We start from the raw sequence: 18,129 nt of genomic DNA on the forward strand, positions 1-18,129 counted from the left end.
TCAATAATTGCTTTCATCACTTTTTGTGCTATGTTATTAGAAACGAATATATAATCAATTCTTGAAAAGGATTTATGGACCTGAGAACAGAAAGAATATTCTTGATCATTAAAATGAAGGATACGCCATATATCTACTAAATCACAAGTTTGTATCAAATTATTTAATCCTAATGATTTCATAATTTTACTTGGTTTTTTATCCAGAATAGGATCCATTACAGCATTGAAATCTCCAGCTACTATTAAATTATTAGCAGCCAGTGGTAGTAATATCTGCTGAATATTTTTGAAAAACTCCATTTGATTTGAATTAGGAGCATATAAATTAAATAAGTCTAGGGTTGTATTCCTCAGATCCATTTTAATATGTACCCATCTTCCTAATGGATCAAATTTTATTAACTTAAAATCTGCTATACATTTTTTATTTATGAGAATAGCTACTCCTGCTTTTTTTCCAACAGCCGGTGCAAAAAAACATTTGGACACCCAACCTTCTTTTAGTTTATTAGATTCAATACCTGACAAGTGTGTCTCTTGTATGAAATAAATATCAGCTTTTTGCTTATGAAGAAAATCTAGTATTTTCTTTCGTTTGATTGGATGGTTAAGACCATTGACATTAAGAGAATAAATTTTAAGAGCCATTTAAATTAATAAGTAATATTTGAAGTAAAATTCTATAAATATATTTTTGATCAGATATCCACACATGTTTAATATATATTCTTTTATTTATTATTAAACCCTTACTTTTAAGATTTTCTTTAATTAATTTCATCTCCCTTTTCCTACCCCCCTCCCTTCCCTCCCCATTTAGCAAAAATAGTGTATACTTGGCAACACGCATATCAAGATTAGCCATAATACACTCCAAGAAGACCCTTTAGCTTTCCAAATACAGTTTAAGTCATTAAATATTTAAATAATATTAAAATGTAAATAATTCATATATTATATATCTATGAATTCAGTCAGTTTCATATACATTTCTTAGGATATTTTAAAATTCTATATTTATTACCATTATTTCATTAATAAATAAATAAATATAGTATTTATCTTTTATTATATCCCAAAAAACTTTTTCCTCTCATCTTATATTTTATTATAGTAATATCATTAATATGGGAACATAATGATATAGGAACAATAGTTTCACAAGTAAAGAATCTCCCCCCCCCATGAGAGAACACCGCTAAAATCACACACCAGGCACATACATCGTTTCTCCACTTATCTGATTCTCTCTTTATCTCTTCTCATTTTTATTTTCTTCTTTTTCCTTGTCTTCTTTCTTCTTCTTTTCCTAAGGAGATTATATTGAATAGTTCTTTACGATCTTCCAAAGTTCTTGTAATCCATTTTCTTATTTCTTTTTCTTCTTTTTTCTTCTTATATTTTATATTATATGTTCATGTTGTGTTTCCGGTATGAAAAAAATCCATTTCCTGTGTTCCTCACGCATAGACCTTCGGGATTGTAAGTTTTTAGATTTTTAAGTCATTTTGAAGAGAGAAGAGGGAATACAATTCAAACAAGTATATATATGTGTCCGGTGTGCGATCCCGCAGCAGTCTCACCACAGGAAAAGAAAAACCTCACCCGAAAAACCATCCCCCTCAATTTTTTTTTTTTATCTCTGATATTCCCACCAATCTATTCTGTCTGTAATAAATTTCAAAGCAGGCTTTTAGTTATATTATCTTTTCTATATTACATTCATTTAAATTTATGTTAACTTTCTTTCTTTTCATATTTTATATTATAATTATAATTATTTCCTGTTAAACTTACAAACATATAATTGCATTAAGCCTTTTAAAATTTTTTTTTTTTTTTTGCATTTTAGAATGTCTGTTACATTCTAATTCTATTGTAAGAGAGACGTTGAAAAGAATATATTTGAAGCTAATTAAAAACATTCTAAATCGTTGCATTTTGAAATATAGTAAATTCTTTAAAGTTATTTTTCTCTATATAATTAATATATGATGATATATATAGTATAATATTTTTCCCAACATTTCTAATTAATAAATTAAAGACATATTATTCAAAATTAGGATGACATAGGTATTTCTTGAGTTTGAATAAATTTCTCTAGTTTCTCAGCATCATCAAATGTAAAAGTTTTATTTCCGATGGTAACCTTCATGTTTGCAGGATACATTAATCCAAACTTTGCACCTAATTCTCTTAGTTTTGGCCTCAATTCCAGCAACTTTTTCCTTTTTATCGCTGTGTTTTTAGCAAAATCAGGAACAAAGTGGATATAAGCATCTTGATATTTAAGACCTTTATTTTGCTTTGCTAGTTGAAGTATTTCTAAGACCTGTTGGTGGCGCAATAGTTTGAATATAAATGGTCTTGGTCCGTGTTGATTTTCTCCTCTCTTCATAGGCACTCTATGTGCTCTTTCTACCTCTATGGGATATTTTGTTTTTATCGGAAGTAGTTTGGGTAACAGATTTTCAATAAAAACTACCGGATTTCCATTTTCTGCTCCTTCTGGTAATCCAATCAAACGGACATTACTTCTTCTTTCTCGATTAGAATAATCTTCAATTTCTTTAGTAAGTATTTCTATTTTTTTTCTTTCTGTTCGACTGTAACTTGCTTCTTCTTCTACAAGCATCATTCTTTCTTCTAGATTATTTGACTTTAATTCCAGGAGATCCATTTTTTTGTTTAGCGTTGAAATGTCCTCTGATATATTCGTAACTTTTTTTGTTAAAACTGATAGCATTTCCTTTATTTCCTTTAGTTCTTTTATTACTTCTATATCTGTCATTTTTGAACCTGTCTCCTGTTCCGGTTTTGCTCTTTTGCTGCTACCAGCCAGCGCAAAGTCATTCTTGTTTTGTTTTCCTGTTGCCATCTTTTATCTTATCTTCTTTATTTAATCCAGGCTTTTTTTTCTTATTTTTTTTTAAATTCTTTTAGACTTTTTGCAGACTTTCAAGGTCTTTTTCTTGGAGCTCACTTATTAGCCGACCTTCCTCATGCGCGTCCAAGCCACGCCCCTTATTAAAAACAATTAAATTATACATAAAATTTGATTCATAATGGAGGTGTTGACCAATGATGATACTTTAACCCCAAAATGGTTTCAACTTATTGATTGTATCTCTGGGGTATATTGAGGTTTTTTTTCCCTCTGTTTCAGCATAGATTATGCACTTTACACAACTGTGAGTGTTCTATATTTCATGTTTATCTGAAGATCTGCAACATGACATGACCACGCTCGAGAAATGGGTAGCGACATGGCAAATGAGGTTCAATGTGGATAAGTGTAAGGTGATGCATGCTGGTAACAAAAATCTCATATACGAATACAGGATGCCAAGGTGGATGCCAAACTATGGGCTAGATTCACAAAGCAAACCGATCGTGTACCAATTGGTTTTGCGACCCCTTTGCGACCTGATTTCCCTCCGGCCTGATTCACTTACCTCTCTGCGGACCATCCTATGATCCGCGCATGCAAATGAGGGCAACGGCATGCAAAGTAGGCAGGAATGCGATTTACTAACCAAAACCCTGCAACACCAAGTGGGCTGGCCAATCACAAACAAGCGATTGCTGAGGACCAGTCACTCAAGCCCTTTCCGACTGCCCGGCCTTCTGCCGCCCTGCTCTCTGCCCTGTCAGCCCCGATCTCCCACTGCTCCGAACGCCTCCAGCAGCCCCAACTCTCCCGCTGCCCCGACTCTCCCACTGCCCCGGATCTCCTGCCTGCCCTGATCGCCTGCCTTCCCTGATCACCTGCATCCCATGGCTAAGGAGCTATCTTTTCTCCTGAAGCCATGACTCTCCTGCTGCTCGAGTCTCCTGCTGCCCCGATCGCCTGCCTACCCCAATTCTCCCACCCTTTCCCAGTGCAAGCCCATGGTTTTAACCTGCAGGCTTAAGTGGGTTAAAGCCACAGGCGCCAAAAAAGTGAAAAAAAAAAAATCTCTGCAGGGCCCAGAAGTCCAGCACATGCGCAGACCATCTGACCTCTGATCACCTCCATCTGCATATTGCAGTTTGGAGAATCCATCAGACCTGCCTGGATCAGACATGGATCGGTCCTGATCGGGCAGATTTGTGAATCTAGCCCTATCTCAGATTTCTTCAAATTTTCCTAATTATCAATTGGTTTCCTAACCTTTTGTTAAAGACAGTCTGATTATTCACAGGCAATTAGAATTTCTTGAAAATCAAATGAGAGCAAAAACATTGCATTTATTGAATTTTCCTATTTGTTATCTACTGTTTCCTGAGATTTTGCTACACAGATATTTGAAGGAGGTATTGCTTTGGGATAAAGTGGAATAATTAATTATTTCTGTTTGTAGATATGTTACAGCACCTAAAATTGAGACTATTGAAGGTGAAGCAAAGGAGGGTGCTAAGGAATCTATTAATTTAACAGATTTCCTTGAATCCTCTCAGGAGGAAATTGCTACTACAGCTACCCTCATAGCTACCTTTTCAACAGAACAGGAGAAAATAAATGTCTTGAAAAAATATTTCTAGAACAAAAATTATCAGTTTTGTGGTCAGATTATCTGGATTTTTCTGGATGTTGCTAGGTCCAAACAACTACGACGCAAGGAGTTTTTGAAATTAAAAGATAGAGCTATGTCTCCAGGGGCTAGATTCACTAAACCTTCCGATCCTGTAACAACGATCGCAAAACCAATTTTACTGGTTTTGCGATCGTTCCCTGACCTGATTCACTAAACTGCTGACCAATCAATCTCCTATCCAATCCGATCCAACCCATGCAAATTAGTAAAACTCCATGCAAAATAGCCAAGTGATTGATTCACTAACAATTGCTTGGCTATTTTGAATCAGGTTTTATTAGCCTAAAACCCAACTGCTGGGAAGCCTGAAACTGGGGGAAAATAAGATGGCGGCAGCGTGAAAGCAGTCAATGCTAGAGTTCCATCTTACCTTACAACTTCATTTTTTTTTTCCGGAGCCTGACCGCTGCAGTGTGTTAGGTAATATGTCCCATAGCAAGCGCAAGGGCGTTATCCGGCAGGACCCTTCTACACCCGGACAAACGCAGATGGACCCGTTTTTGACCAGATCACCTACTGTAGTAGGAGGGAGAATCCCTGCCGTAGCACCGATGCAGGGAAAAATTAGAGCCTTGGAGTTTGAGACATCACTTTCCCCCCAGCAGCTCGATCGCCGCTGAACCCGGCTATGGAAGGCGTGGGCAGTGTGATTTCTGGAGAGCTGATGAGCTCGATGCATTCACACAGAGGGCACCACGCAGTACAGGACGCCGAGTCAACTACCTATCAAGGAGCAGAGGGAACTGACTCCTCGATGGTGACTCTTCAGAACATATGGAATGTGCTACAGAAACTTGAAACTGCAGGAGACATTTCAAAAGTTGTGAGTAAACTAGACGACTTGTCCAATTCAGTTCAAAATATTAAGGTTGAAACTAATTTGAAATTTGAAAATATCAAAACAGAGATTTCCTCACTACAGAATGTTTCTTCTAATGTAGCAAAGAGAGACTTTTTCTTCAAAGAAAAATTGAACAGTTTTTAATAGGCTTCTTAACCTACGCCTATTGAACTTTCCTAAAACGGCTTTCTACACACCAATTAAAATGTTTAAAAGATACCTCAAGGAGAATTTGAAATTCTCTCCTGAACATTTGCCACCCGTAAATAAAATTTATTATTTATCTAGGAATTTAGAAAAACAGTCTAGAAATCAACCAGATAATCCGCAACCATATGATTTGAACGATATAACTGGTATATTAGAGAGTTCCAAGGAAGAAACTGAATACCGTGGAACATTGATAGTTTTGCGGTATTCAATTTCTTCCTGCATCTGACATCATTGATAGTTTCAATGAGGTTTGAGCAGGACTTGAATGCTATAATGAAAGCCTTTTTTCAATCTTCACAAAGTCTATTCCTGGGACAAAAAATTTGGATTTACCCTGATGTGACAAAGGTCACTCAAGACCATAGAAAGTTGTTTCTAGCTATGCGGGATGAAGTGTTAAAAATGGGAGCCACTTTTCTACTAAGTTATCCTTGAAAATGCCTCCTCAGATATGCAGGGACTAAGTATGTGTTTTCTGTTCCGGAACAACTTCGACATTTTCTGGACACAAAGAAAGTTTAAATTAAGTTAAGCACTCGCTGCAAGAAAAGTTGGCCATGTACACGTTAAGCCCTTTCCTTAAATTTGCTGGATTTAAAACAGAGATCTCCTTGTCTCATTAATTTTCTTGTTTTCATGTGGTCTAAGGAGGAGTTTAAAAAGATATATCTAAAATGAATGTTTCTTTATTGTTATGTGATATTGAATACTCTGGATTTGCTGTAACAAGTGGATTCTAGTATGTTTGATTTGAAATGCATTTAAAAAAAAAAAAAAAAAAACAACCACTGCAGACCTGTTGCTAACTGTGTTACCATGAATTGAAAAAAAGGGGGTATTAAGGATAATTTATGTTACTTGCTTTAAAGGGTTTTTTTTTACACAAGAGTGTCCAACTTCCATTTTATGATTTAATATGGCACTTATGTTAACCCACTTCTTTTTAATCATTTGAATAATACCCTTTTAAACAACAAACTCACTCCTGAATCACTACAAATGGAGGTTGAAGTATCATAATAAATGCACTATTCTCAGTAAAGAGATCTCTTATAACATGGATGTTATTTCAGGTCTTCATCCTGATTGCATGTGATGTAATGCAAATCATTTGCATGCAAAAAAGATAGTGAATCAATTGCCGTTTCAAAATTGGCCAGGAATCGGCCAACAGCGATTGAATCGCTATCTTTAGTGAATCTGGGCCTAGAAGGATATTTTTTCCTTCACAGTGACATAGTAGGGGTGAGCGGCACCTGGAGGAGTGGCATGCTCTCCCACCTTCTTCCCTGTTCCCCCTGCCACATGCGTGCGCCCTTCCCCGTACCTTTTTATCTTCAGTGCGAGCAGCCATGAACTTGCTGCTCGTGTCAGCTTCGGTGCTCTCTCTGATGTCATTTCCTAGGCACGGTTCCTGGAAGTGATATCAGAGAGATCGCAAAAGCTGACGCAAGCAGCATGTTTGGAGCTGCTCGTGCCAAAGTTTAAAAGGTAATGGGGATACGGAAGGGGCACATGCGCAATAGGGGGAGGAGTGGGAAGGGCAAGAGGGGTACCAGCGCCCTAAGGAAGACCGTGCCCGGGGCGGACTGCCCCCCCCTCCACACCCCCCTTACTACAATACTGTTTCTTCAATTTCCTTGCAAATGTGTAATAATCTTGCAATCTAATAGATATATTTACTTTGATTCTTCTTTACATTTTTACATTACATTACATTACATTGTACTTGTTGACTGCTTAACCACAAGTTCAACGCGGTTTACTAACGATAAACATATTGCAAAATGAATTAATTAATCATATATTTGGAAAAAAGATAAGTCTTCAGCTGTTTTTTAAAATGTTTATAAGAATAAGCTGTGAGCAGGAACACTCAAAATTCTTTGTTGTGAGAGGCTGCTTGATACGCTAGTGTATGATCAAGACATTTTTTACTTCTACAGCTTTGGACAGAAGGAAAATTAAACAAAGGATGAGTTTTTCTGCTGTGTTTATATGAAGCTAAGGAGAATCTATTGACCAAATAAGGAGGAGCTGATCCATACAGTACTTTATAGCAAAAACAGCTCAGCTTAAACAGCACTCGAGCTTCCATAGGAAGCCAATGTAATTCACAGTAATAAGATGAGACATGGTCATATTTCTTCAGGCCGTAAATCAGCCTGACCACTGTGTTCTGTATTAGTATCAGTCCCCCTAATTCTTTCTTAGTGATTGTCAAATAGACCAGTGTTTTTCAACCGCTGTTCCGCGGCACACTAGTGTGCCGCGAGATGTTGCCTGGTGTGCCGCAGGGCCGCCATCAGGGCAGTACTACCAGTCCTGCATTCAGGGGCCCGGAGCTGACAGGGGGCCCGAGGCAGGGGCGCCAGTAGCTCGCCAAGGCAAAGTGAGTCGATCACCCAGGACTCACTTTGTCTTGGCGATCTAATCTATCGAGCCGACAAGTCTTCTTCTCCCCGACGTCAATTCTGCAGTCGGAGAGGAAGTTCGGGCCAGCCAATCGCTGCCTGGCTGGGCGGAACTTCCTCTCCGATTGCAGAATTGACGTCAGGGAGAGCATGCGTCGGCGTCGGCTTTGGGGCCTGTTATCCATTGGTGGGTCCTGTTCCCCGATGGCAGCGGCAGTGGCAGTGGCTTGGGGAACGGCAGGGAGAAAGAAAGAAAGGGGGCAGGCAGGGAAACAGAAGGAAAGAAGAGAAACAGAAAAAAAGAAAGAAAGGTCAGGGAGAGAGGAAGAAAAAGTTGGGGGAGGGAATGAGGTGTGGAGGAGAGAAAACATACAGGCTGATAGAAGGGAAGAAAGATTGGATGCACAGTCAGAAGAAGAAAGTGCAACCAGAAATCACCAGACAAGGTAGGAAAAAATGATTTTATTTTAAATTTAGCAAAGTGGAGGCAGTATTACCACAGTTTTCTAAGGAATTTGCCCAAATAACTTAATAGTTAACTGGGTAAATTCCCAGAGATGAAAACTTCCCTTCACTTACCATGCACAGTTCTGAATTTATATCTGCTGTCTATATTTTACAATATGGTCACCTTTTACTAAACCGCAATAGTGGTTTTTAGCGCAGGGAGCCTATGAGCGTCAAGAGCAGCGCTGGGCATTCAGCGCAGCTCCCTGTGCTAAAAACTGCTATTGTGGTTTAATAAAAAGGATGGAGGGTATATTTGTCTATTTTTGTATGCTATAAAAACCAAATACAGAGAGAGACTGAGAGCTGTTGACGAAGAGCTACGTGTGTGTCTTTCTTCGATTCCAGCCAGAATATCAGCTTTGTGTTCAGCCAAACAGGCCCAGGTTTCGCACTGAATAAAGTATTTTATAATTTTTCACTATTCTGTTTACTTAATATTTCATAATAAAGTAATTATAAAATACTTTATTTGTGTTTATTTGATTCCTATTCAAGAGAATTACTTTATATATAGTCAGTATAGGCACAGAGTTAAATTTTTTAACATTTTCTAATGGTGGTGTGCCTCGTGATTTTTTTCATGAAACAAGTGTGCCTTTGCCCAAAAAAGGTTGAAAAACACTGAAATAGACAATGTTGCAGTAATCAAGAAGATTCAGTAATAGTGACTGTACTAACAGTTGAAAAGCAGCAAATTCAAAATAGGATTTAATAGTTCGTAACCTCCATAAGGTGAAATAACTTTTACGTACTAGAAAGATTGATGATTGAAAAATAAGTTTCTGTAGTGGGGTGGTTAAAGACATAAAAAATGAAAAAGAAATTATCGGTATGTATAGCTGACAGGGTCCATTTCTAGGAATATTAATAATTTGCTAATTAGTTTCCTGTTGTTTCTTTCCGTTGATGTGGACTATATATTTCATTACTTTATTCTGTCTGAAATATGTAATTAAAAAATGATTAATAAAAAGAAAAACATGCATTAGAGAACAATAAAGGATAGGTACTGCAAATAGCTACCTCAGATATTCTGATTTTTTTCTATATATGGGGTACCTTTGTCTGGTCTTTCAAAGTGCTATATCGTTCCTGGAGGTCCTGCAGTTCTAACTGGGTTACACAGTGTTCCTTCATGCCAGCACCTTTTTCCTCAATAGTTTCCAGCAAGCTGCTGTGACTCCGTACTTCTTCATTCAAAAACTGTAGAGCAAAACACAGCAAAGCCAAGCTAAACAATGAAGCTGATTTCTCATAGTTTTGCAAGGTAAGAAGTTCTTTTTCTGTTGCTTTTGCTGCCATTTCTTGTATCTTTTCACTTTTGGCTTTAGGGCAGGGGTGTCCAACCTGCGGCCCGAGGTTTGGCCCCAGTCGAGAGCGATGAAGTGTTTTCCTTTGCTGCCCCTGGGTGTTTACCATCTTGCCGGCTCCCTCCTGTGTCTCACTGCAGCGTTTGCACGTTTGTGCGGCCCCAGAAACATTTTTTTTCGGCCAATGCAGCCCAGTGAAGCCAAAAGGTTGGACATCCCTGCTTTAGGGAGTGATTTGTTGTGAGTTTAGCAGGCAATTCAATAAGCTGGGACCTACTTTTAAGCTCAGTAATGGAATCTGGTTGCCCAGCATTAGAACATCTTATATTTAGGTGCCTACAGTTACACAAGCCATAGACCTAGTGTAACTGTGGTCACCTAAATGCACCAAGAGCACAGGAAATGTAAAGTATTCTATAACTAAGGTGCACAACTGGAAGCCCCACCTCCTCTCCTCTCACACATGCACCCCCTTACAGTTATGCACACAATTTAATTGGCTAATACGCTGGCTGTTAACCAATTATTGATGTCAATTGACATCATTTAGTATTTGCATGTGCATCTGGCTGTGCACTATTCTATAATGCTTGGCATTCAAATCCCATAGCATACAAATGGGAAGGGGTGTGGTCATGGGAGGGGCATGATTGTGTCGGGAGCATTCCAAAATGAGGGCATTGTTACAGAATATTGTGTCAGCATGCCCAACTTTGGCACCAGTGGTTTCAACAGGTTTAGGCAGGTATAAATCGGGCATCCAAAGTTGCATGAGAACTGACAATTTTAGAGTGTAGACTTTTATAAAATCATGCTTAGCACTGATCTTTTCTGGGAACCATTTTTGAGTAAGGCACAGGTGAGTGCAGAGAAACAGAGAAAGTAGCATTTGATACATGTAAGCTTCCTAAATGCTATTCTATAATGGTGCACATTAGTGGAATAGGGATGGATTCTATAGTATAAGTGGCACTCAAAAATGGGTGAACAGAAAAAGAGGAGTCTTCCTTTGCCCAACACAGCAAGAAGCAAAACAAAAGAAAAGCAAAGCCAATGTCAAAGTACAACACAAGGGATTTTATTTAAAGTTCCTATGGGAAGTCCCAACTAGGATCCTGGTTTCGGCAGAATATTGCCTTCCTCAGGGGACATACCAAACTGATAACAGGATATTACAGTGGTATTTCTATTATCGGTTCTCACAGTGAGTTCTTTGACACGTTTCTTTAGAAGTTTGGCTGTCAGTACTTCTTTCAGTATGTTCCTAAAGGTCTTTTTCAAGACTACCTGAAATAGAGATACTACTATTATTAATTTGGTATGTCCCCTGAAAAAGGCAGTGTTCTGCCGAAACCAGGATACTACTTGGGACTTCCCATAGGAACTTTCAATAAAATTCCTTGTGTTGTATTGTGACATTGGCTTTGCCTTTCTATTGTTTTGCTTCTTGCTGTGCTGGGCAAAGGAAGACTCCTCTTTTTCTGTTCACCCATTTTTGAGTGCCACTTATACTATAGAATCCATCCCTATTCCACTAATGTGCACCATTATAGAATAGCATTTAGGAAGCTTGCATGTATCAAAAGCTACTTTCTCTGTTTCTCTGCACTTACCTGTGTAAGGGGCTCCCAGTTGCTCTTTTATCTCCTAATTCAATAAACATGCACACACAATTCAATACTTAGGCCCCAATTCATTAAAGTCAGCGATCTTCGCTAAACCTGTTTTCAGAGGTTTAGCAACGATTGTTGCTAACCGACTTGATTCACAAAATGGCCCATCCCTCGATCGCGGAGGCCAATTCAAGTCACAAGTACCTGGCAAAAAAACCAAATAGTAGTAGCATTCCATGCTAACATCCCATGTCTGTCTCAACTGCAGACTATGCTATGGACTGTTCCTCCAGGAACTTGTCCAAACCTTTTTTAAAACCAGCTAGATTAACTGCTCTTACCACATCCTCTGGCAAAGTGTTCTAGAGCTTAACTATTATCTGAGATTTAAAAAAAAATATTTCCTCCTATTGGTTTTAAAAATATTACTTTGTAACTTAATTGAGTGTCCCCTAGTCTTTGTAAATCTTGATGCAGTAAAAAATTGATCCACTTGTACCCATTCTACACAACTCAGGATTCTTCAATCATAGCTCCCCTCAGCTGTCTCTTTTCCAGGCTGACGAGCCCTAACCTCTCTAGTCTTTCCTCATACGAGAGAGGTTCCATCCCCTTTATCATCTTGGTTGCTCTTCTTTGAACTTTTCCTAGTGCCGCTATATCTTTTTTGAGATAAGGAGACCAGAACTGATTGCAATTCTCAAGGTGAGGTCGCACCATTGAGCAATACAGAGGCATTATAACATTCTTAGTCTTGTTAACCATCCCTTTTCTAATAATTCCTAGCATCTTGTTTGCTTTATGTACATTAATTTACAGGTATTATGGGTATAAAGTGAGCAATGTATGTGTTTTTACAAGCATAAAATTGTCAAAACCAAAACCAGAAACCAAGGGCCAGATTCTATAAACAGCTCCCTAGTTAGGCATCGCTAGGCACCCTAATTGCGGATGCCTAATGCACAGCGTGGTTTTTAGTGCCATCCATGGTGGTAACAGCTCCAACGCTCATAGAATTCCTATGAACGTTGGAGCTGTTACTTCCATGGCCAGCGCTAAAAACCTCTCTATGGTTTTGTAAAAGGGGGGTAAAATCCATGTGCAACCCAAATTGTTTCAATTAGTTTAAATGGCGTGGTAATTGACTACAAAACAAAAATGCTCCACTCTAATAGCTAAGGGTAATGTCCTTAAACGGAAGAAAAAGCCTCAGGTTTGTCTAGGCAGAGGAAATCGTGGCAACAAATAGCACAAACAGTGTGAAGAAGCGGGGTGTCAGCAAACCCTGAAGAAGCGGTAGTGATCCGTGAAACGTTGACTTTTGGGAGACGCCACGTTTTTGCTTCAACACTTGCAACACTATTGCTAATTAAGCGATTTGTGTCCCAAGCTAAAATTTAGCCTAGCGGCAAGAGTAAAGTCTTCACGGAAGATTTTTGTAGCCAATGATGTGGGTGGAGGAGGTTTGAGCACGTTGTGCTCTGCCTAGACAAACCTGAGACTTTTTCTTCTGTTTAAAGACATTACCCTTAGCTATTAGAGTGGAGCATTTTTGTTTTGTGGTATGATATACATTATCCACTTCACCGACATTGATGTGGTAATTGACTGCTATTAAAATTAATTGCAGAGCTCAGAGTGGCACCTAGTGACACGTAAGTCGAGGCACCCTCTTGACACCTAACATGTCTGAGGGCTGGAATCTATTTAGGAGGTCTATATTAGGCTCCACTAGGCTAATTAAGGATGCCTAACTTTGGAATCTGCACACAACCTTTTTTTAATTGCCGTGGTAATTGACCACGCCAGTTTTCAGCCAATCAAAAAAGAGATTTAAATCATCAATTAAGAAGTCGGTGGTGAACTCTTTAGGATGCCTAGTGACGCCTAACGATGTCTACCTGGAAAGTAGGTATGGTTAGAGGTGGAGAATAGGTATGATTGACTTAGGCTTCTAAGTTGGTTGCATTGGCTGCTGATTATTTTATTTTTCTTTCCAGCTTATGATTTATCTTTAATCTTATCTATTGTTTTGCCTTTTGTCTTTGTTTTGTTCTATTTCTATCATTTAAATTTCTCCAGAATTCTACTGTTCAACGGCTCCCCCTTCTGCTTCTATTCCTTTCTCTCCTCTCTTCTACCTTCCAAAGTATTTAGATCAATGCTGTCTTGTTAAAATGTTTATTTTATTTTTATTTTTCCTCTAACTCTACTTTTCACTTCTCTATTACCCTCCAGGTACTTTAGTTAGATTGTGAGCCTTCGGGACAGTAAGGGAATTTTTCATGTACCTTTCTTATTTCTAATCTTAATGTATATTTTCTGTAAACCGCTTAGAACCTAACGGATGTAGCGGTATATAAGAAATAAATTACATTACATTACATTACATTCAACAGAGCGTACAGTACAAAGTACTGACTGTCAATAATCCATCAGACTGTATATCATGTAGCTCCAGCATGTTTTCATGATTTGTTGGAAGTATATCAACCAAGGAGGGTATTAAGATCTGAAGGTAGAATGAGATTGTCAGAAGTCAAAATAGCAAGGTACATCATGCAAAGGTAAGTGATTCCATGTTCTTAGCAGCCGGGACAAAACTCTAGAATGCCTTTCCGGGGCAAATACATTTAAGTGCTGGTAGAGCAGTTTTAAAAAAAATTCTTAAACACACAGCTATTTGTAAGTACATTTATGTGAAGGAGTGAGGGACTGAGAGGCAAAGCAGTTATTAGACAGTGTTTTTATATTTGTATGCATATTATATTTTAAAAGGATTATGTATGTTGTTTGGAAACCGCCTAGATTTTTAGATGGGGTATAAATTTTTAAATAAATAATAAATAAAAAAAATCTGAACAAGTAAAACCTGGCCTAATGTAAAGGCGCCTACCTCTCTGGTGCCTAGCGAAGCCTAATTCTGCTTAGGCATCGCTAGGTGTGATCCTATAAGTGGCGCCTAGCGGTTGATTGATAACCACTCAGAGCAGCATCTACAATGTAGGTATGCTTAGGCACCATTTCTACACTTCTCCCCAAGGGCCCACTTGTTAAAAATAAAAAGCTATGCTCCTACATTTATGCGCCTAAGTTTGGCTCATAAATGTGTGCCCTATTTTCAGCCACACTTAAGAGCCTAAAGAGGATTTCATGAAGGGATGCTAACTGATTTAGCGCATGCTAATAATTAACATGCAGTAAATGCTAAAATGCCCAATATATTTTTATGGGCTTTTTAGCATTTGACATTGTTAGCACGATTGGTTACAAATAAAATAGCCCTGGTATACATGAAAGAAGTCAATGGAAAGCCCACAAAAACTGCACTGGCTACCGTTAACCCCCTTTTACAAAGCTGCACTAGTGGCTGCCACTGCGATAACTGCCTCGAAGCCCACAGAGATTTAAAGGGTATTGGGGGCTTTTGCCGTGCGGCTACTGCTAGCACAGCTTTGTAAAATGAAGTTAATATTGTTAAATGGGCGAAAGCACTTAAAGAATAAGCTAGCTTTCACTACACCTTTGAGGTTTCTAAGGTCTCCTCAAGAAGCATCACTATCCATCTTTACCCTCAGCAAAACAGATTGCATGATGTGTTACTCACTAATGAGCATTTGGTCATTTTACTGTTGTTACATTGTTAACACAGTGTACGTTGTGTATGTCAAACTACACCCACATTGGGTGAATCTCTACATACAGGTAGTTAATAAATCCCTATAAAGAAATAAATATAATGTAATACGCAGCCATAGAATGTGTACAAACCTTTGCCTTGCTAAGAGCAGCTGTTTTGTCTCTCAGCTCTCCGTACTGTCTCTCAGAAGCATTCAGTCTATCTTCCACCCTCTCCATCCAGCTGGAAAACTGTCGAACATCATCTTGATAACTTGTCCATTTGGACAGAGCTCCTTCAAGCTGACTATATGAAAAATAAATGTATCATCCATTTTGTATAAGATAGATCAATCTAATACAGTAACAAGTACCTAAGACCACACATGCTGGTATAAAGGGTTCCCCATCCTGGGATGCACCAGGAAGGGGCCTAAGGCTCTGAATGGCCCAGGTTGCTTAAGGCTCCTCCCATAGGAAGAAAGTAAGTAAAAGTAAGAGGAAAAGAAGTAGTAGCTAAGAAGGTAAGGAAAAGGAGGTTAGCTTTCGTAAATTACAAAAGATCACAGAAAGAGGAAGACAGACAAAAATATCTGGAAAGTTAAGAGAGGCTGGTCGAGTAGTCAGGAAAGCAAAGATGCACATGAAAGAAAAAATAGCTGACATGGTAAAACAGGGGGACAAGACATTTTGTAGATATATTAGCAATTGGAAGAAGTACAAAAGTGACATTGTGAGACTCAAAGGTGAAGGTGAAAAATATGTAGAAACTGATAAAGATAAGGCTTAACTGCTTAACAAGTATTTCTGTTTTGTGTTCACAGCTGAAACGTTGGGAGCAGGACCACAAAAAACAAATGCAATTACGGCTGAAGGTGTAGTAGACTCTGATAAAAAAAAAAGGATTGTGAGTTCTAAAAATGAATAAAGAATTAAAAAAAAAAAAAAAAAGATTGTGTTTCTGAGGAGCTAGCTTAACTAAAGGTGGACAAAGCAATGGGGCCAGATGGTGTACATCTGAGGGTACCTAAGTTAGGGAAGTTCTGGAAGCTCACTGCTTGACCTTTTTAATACTTCTCTAGAGTCAGGAATGGTACTGGAAGACTGGAAAAGGGTGGATATGGTCACTTTCCACAAAAGTGGAAGGAAGAAGTAGGAAACTACAGACTGATAAGTCTGACTTCTGTGGAAAATTAATGTAAATGTTTTTAAAACAGAGAATAGTGATGTTTCTGGAATCCAGTGTATTACAGGACCCGAGGCAACATGGATTCATTAGAGACAGGTCTTGTCAGCCAAATCTGATCAATTTCTTTGACTGGGTGACCAGAGAACTGGATAGAGGAAGACAGTGTTTCACATAGGCACCTAATAAATAAACTGAATGCCCTCTGTATGGGCCAAAAAGTGACAGACTGGGTCAGGAACTGGTTGAGTGGAAGGTGACAGAGGGTAATAGTAAATGGAGATCATTTTAAGGAAAGAGATGTTACCAGTGGTGTGCAGTGGCGTACTAAGGGGGGGGGGGGCGGGAGGGGCGGTCTGCCCCGGGTGCCAGCCATGAGGGGGTGTTCCCGGCCTTGCCGTTCATTCCCCCCCCCACCACCCCCGAAGGACCGCTCGCCCCACTGACCTTCCTGCACCACCTGTGAAGCAGCCCGCAGCAGGATCGCAACTTCAGCGATACCTGAGCTGCTTGGGCGCTGCTTCCTGCGCCGCGGTCTCGCCCCTCCTCTGACATCAGAGGAGGGGTGGGAACGCGGTGCAGGAAGCAACGCCTAAGCAGCGCAGATATCGCTGATGTCGGGATCCTGCTGCGGCTGCTTCATAGGTGGTGCAGGAAGGTCAGTGGGGCGAGCGGTCCTTCGGGGGTGGTGGGGGGGGGGGACTGAACGGCAAGGCCGGGAGCATAGGTAGTGCTGCTTCATAGTGGTGCGGGGAGGCCAGGGGGCGAGCGGTCCTTCGGGGTGGGGCGGGCGGGCAGGCAGGCAGGCTTTCAAGGAGGAGGGGGTGACAGACAGGCTGGAAGGCCTTCAAGGGGGGACAGGCCTTCAAGGGGGGGGACAGGCAGGCCTTCAAGGGGGGGGACAGGCCTTTGGGGGTGTGTGCAGACCTTCAAGGGGGAGGGACAGGCCTTCAAGGGGGGACAGGTCTACAAGGGGGTGGGACAGGCCTACAAGGGGGTGGAACAGGCCTTAAAGGGGGGAACAGGCCTTGGGGGGGTGCAGGCCTTTGGGGGGGTGCAGGTCTTCAAGGGGGGGACAGGCCTTCAAGGGGGGGGACAGGCCTTCAAGGGGGGGACAGGCCTACAAGGGGGTGGTACAGGCCTTCAAGGGGGGTGCAGGCCTTCAGGGGGGTTCAGGCCTTCGGGGGGGTGCAGACCTTCAAGGGGGTGCAGGCCTTCAAGGGGGGACAGGCCTTCAAGGGGGGACAGGCCTTCAGGGGGGTGCAGACCTTCAAGGGGGGGACAGGCCTTCAAGGGGGGGACAGGCAGGCAGGCCTTCAAGGGGGGGACAGGCCTACAAGGGGGGGGGACAGGCCTTCAAGGAGGTGGGACAGGCCTTCAAGGGGGACAGGCAGACCTTTAAGGGGGGACAGGCCTTTGGGGGGGACCCTGGTTTAGAAGTACACGGAGGGAAGGGGGTGTTCAAAGAGACGTGCATATGCCAAACTTTGGGGGGGAGGAAGAAATAATGGGTCTGAAAATAGAGGAGAGGGAGAGAGATGATGGACCATGGGATTTAGGGAGGGAAGGAACAGAAAGGGAGAGAAATTGGACACAAGGGATGGTGTGGAGGAGGGATAGAGATACTGGATAGGAGGGTAATTGGGAAAAGAAAGGGAGAGATGGTGGACTCGGGTGGTGGGGAAGGAGGGAGAGATGCCGGATGAAAGGGTATTTAAGAAAAGGTGGATCTGTGGAGGGAGATGAAAAAAAGGAAAGATACCAGACTTCCTGGGGAGGGAAGGGAAATGGAAAGGGAGGACAGAGTTGGCAGATGGATGGTTAGCATGCAGAAAGAAGAAA

General features: G+C 40.4%; 1 protein-coding gene across 1 annotated transcript in view; it reads right to left on the minus strand.

Annotated features, from left to right (window-relative positions):
- Nucleotides 1-18,129, minus strand: part of SYNE1 (spectrin repeat containing nuclear envelope protein 1) — a 994,076-nt gene that overhangs the window by 468,290 nt on the left and 507,657 nt on the right. The window contains exons 61-62 of the mRNA XM_033936910.1: nt 15,255-15,408; nt 9,620-9,763 (exon numbers count right to left, since the gene is read on the minus strand). Of these exons, the coding sequence (XP_033792801.1) occupies nt 9,620-9,763; nt 15,255-15,408 (298 nt within the window). The remainder of the gene's footprint in view (nt 1-9,619; nt 9,764-15,254; nt 15,409-18,129) is intronic.

This window comes from Geotrypetes seraphini, chromosome 3 (genome assembly GCF_902459505.1).
Source record: "Geotrypetes seraphini chromosome 3, aGeoSer1.1, whole genome shotgun sequence".
In the NCBI taxonomy this organism is placed as follows: Eukaryota; Metazoa; Chordata; class Amphibia; order Gymnophiona; family Dermophiidae; genus Geotrypetes; species Geotrypetes seraphini.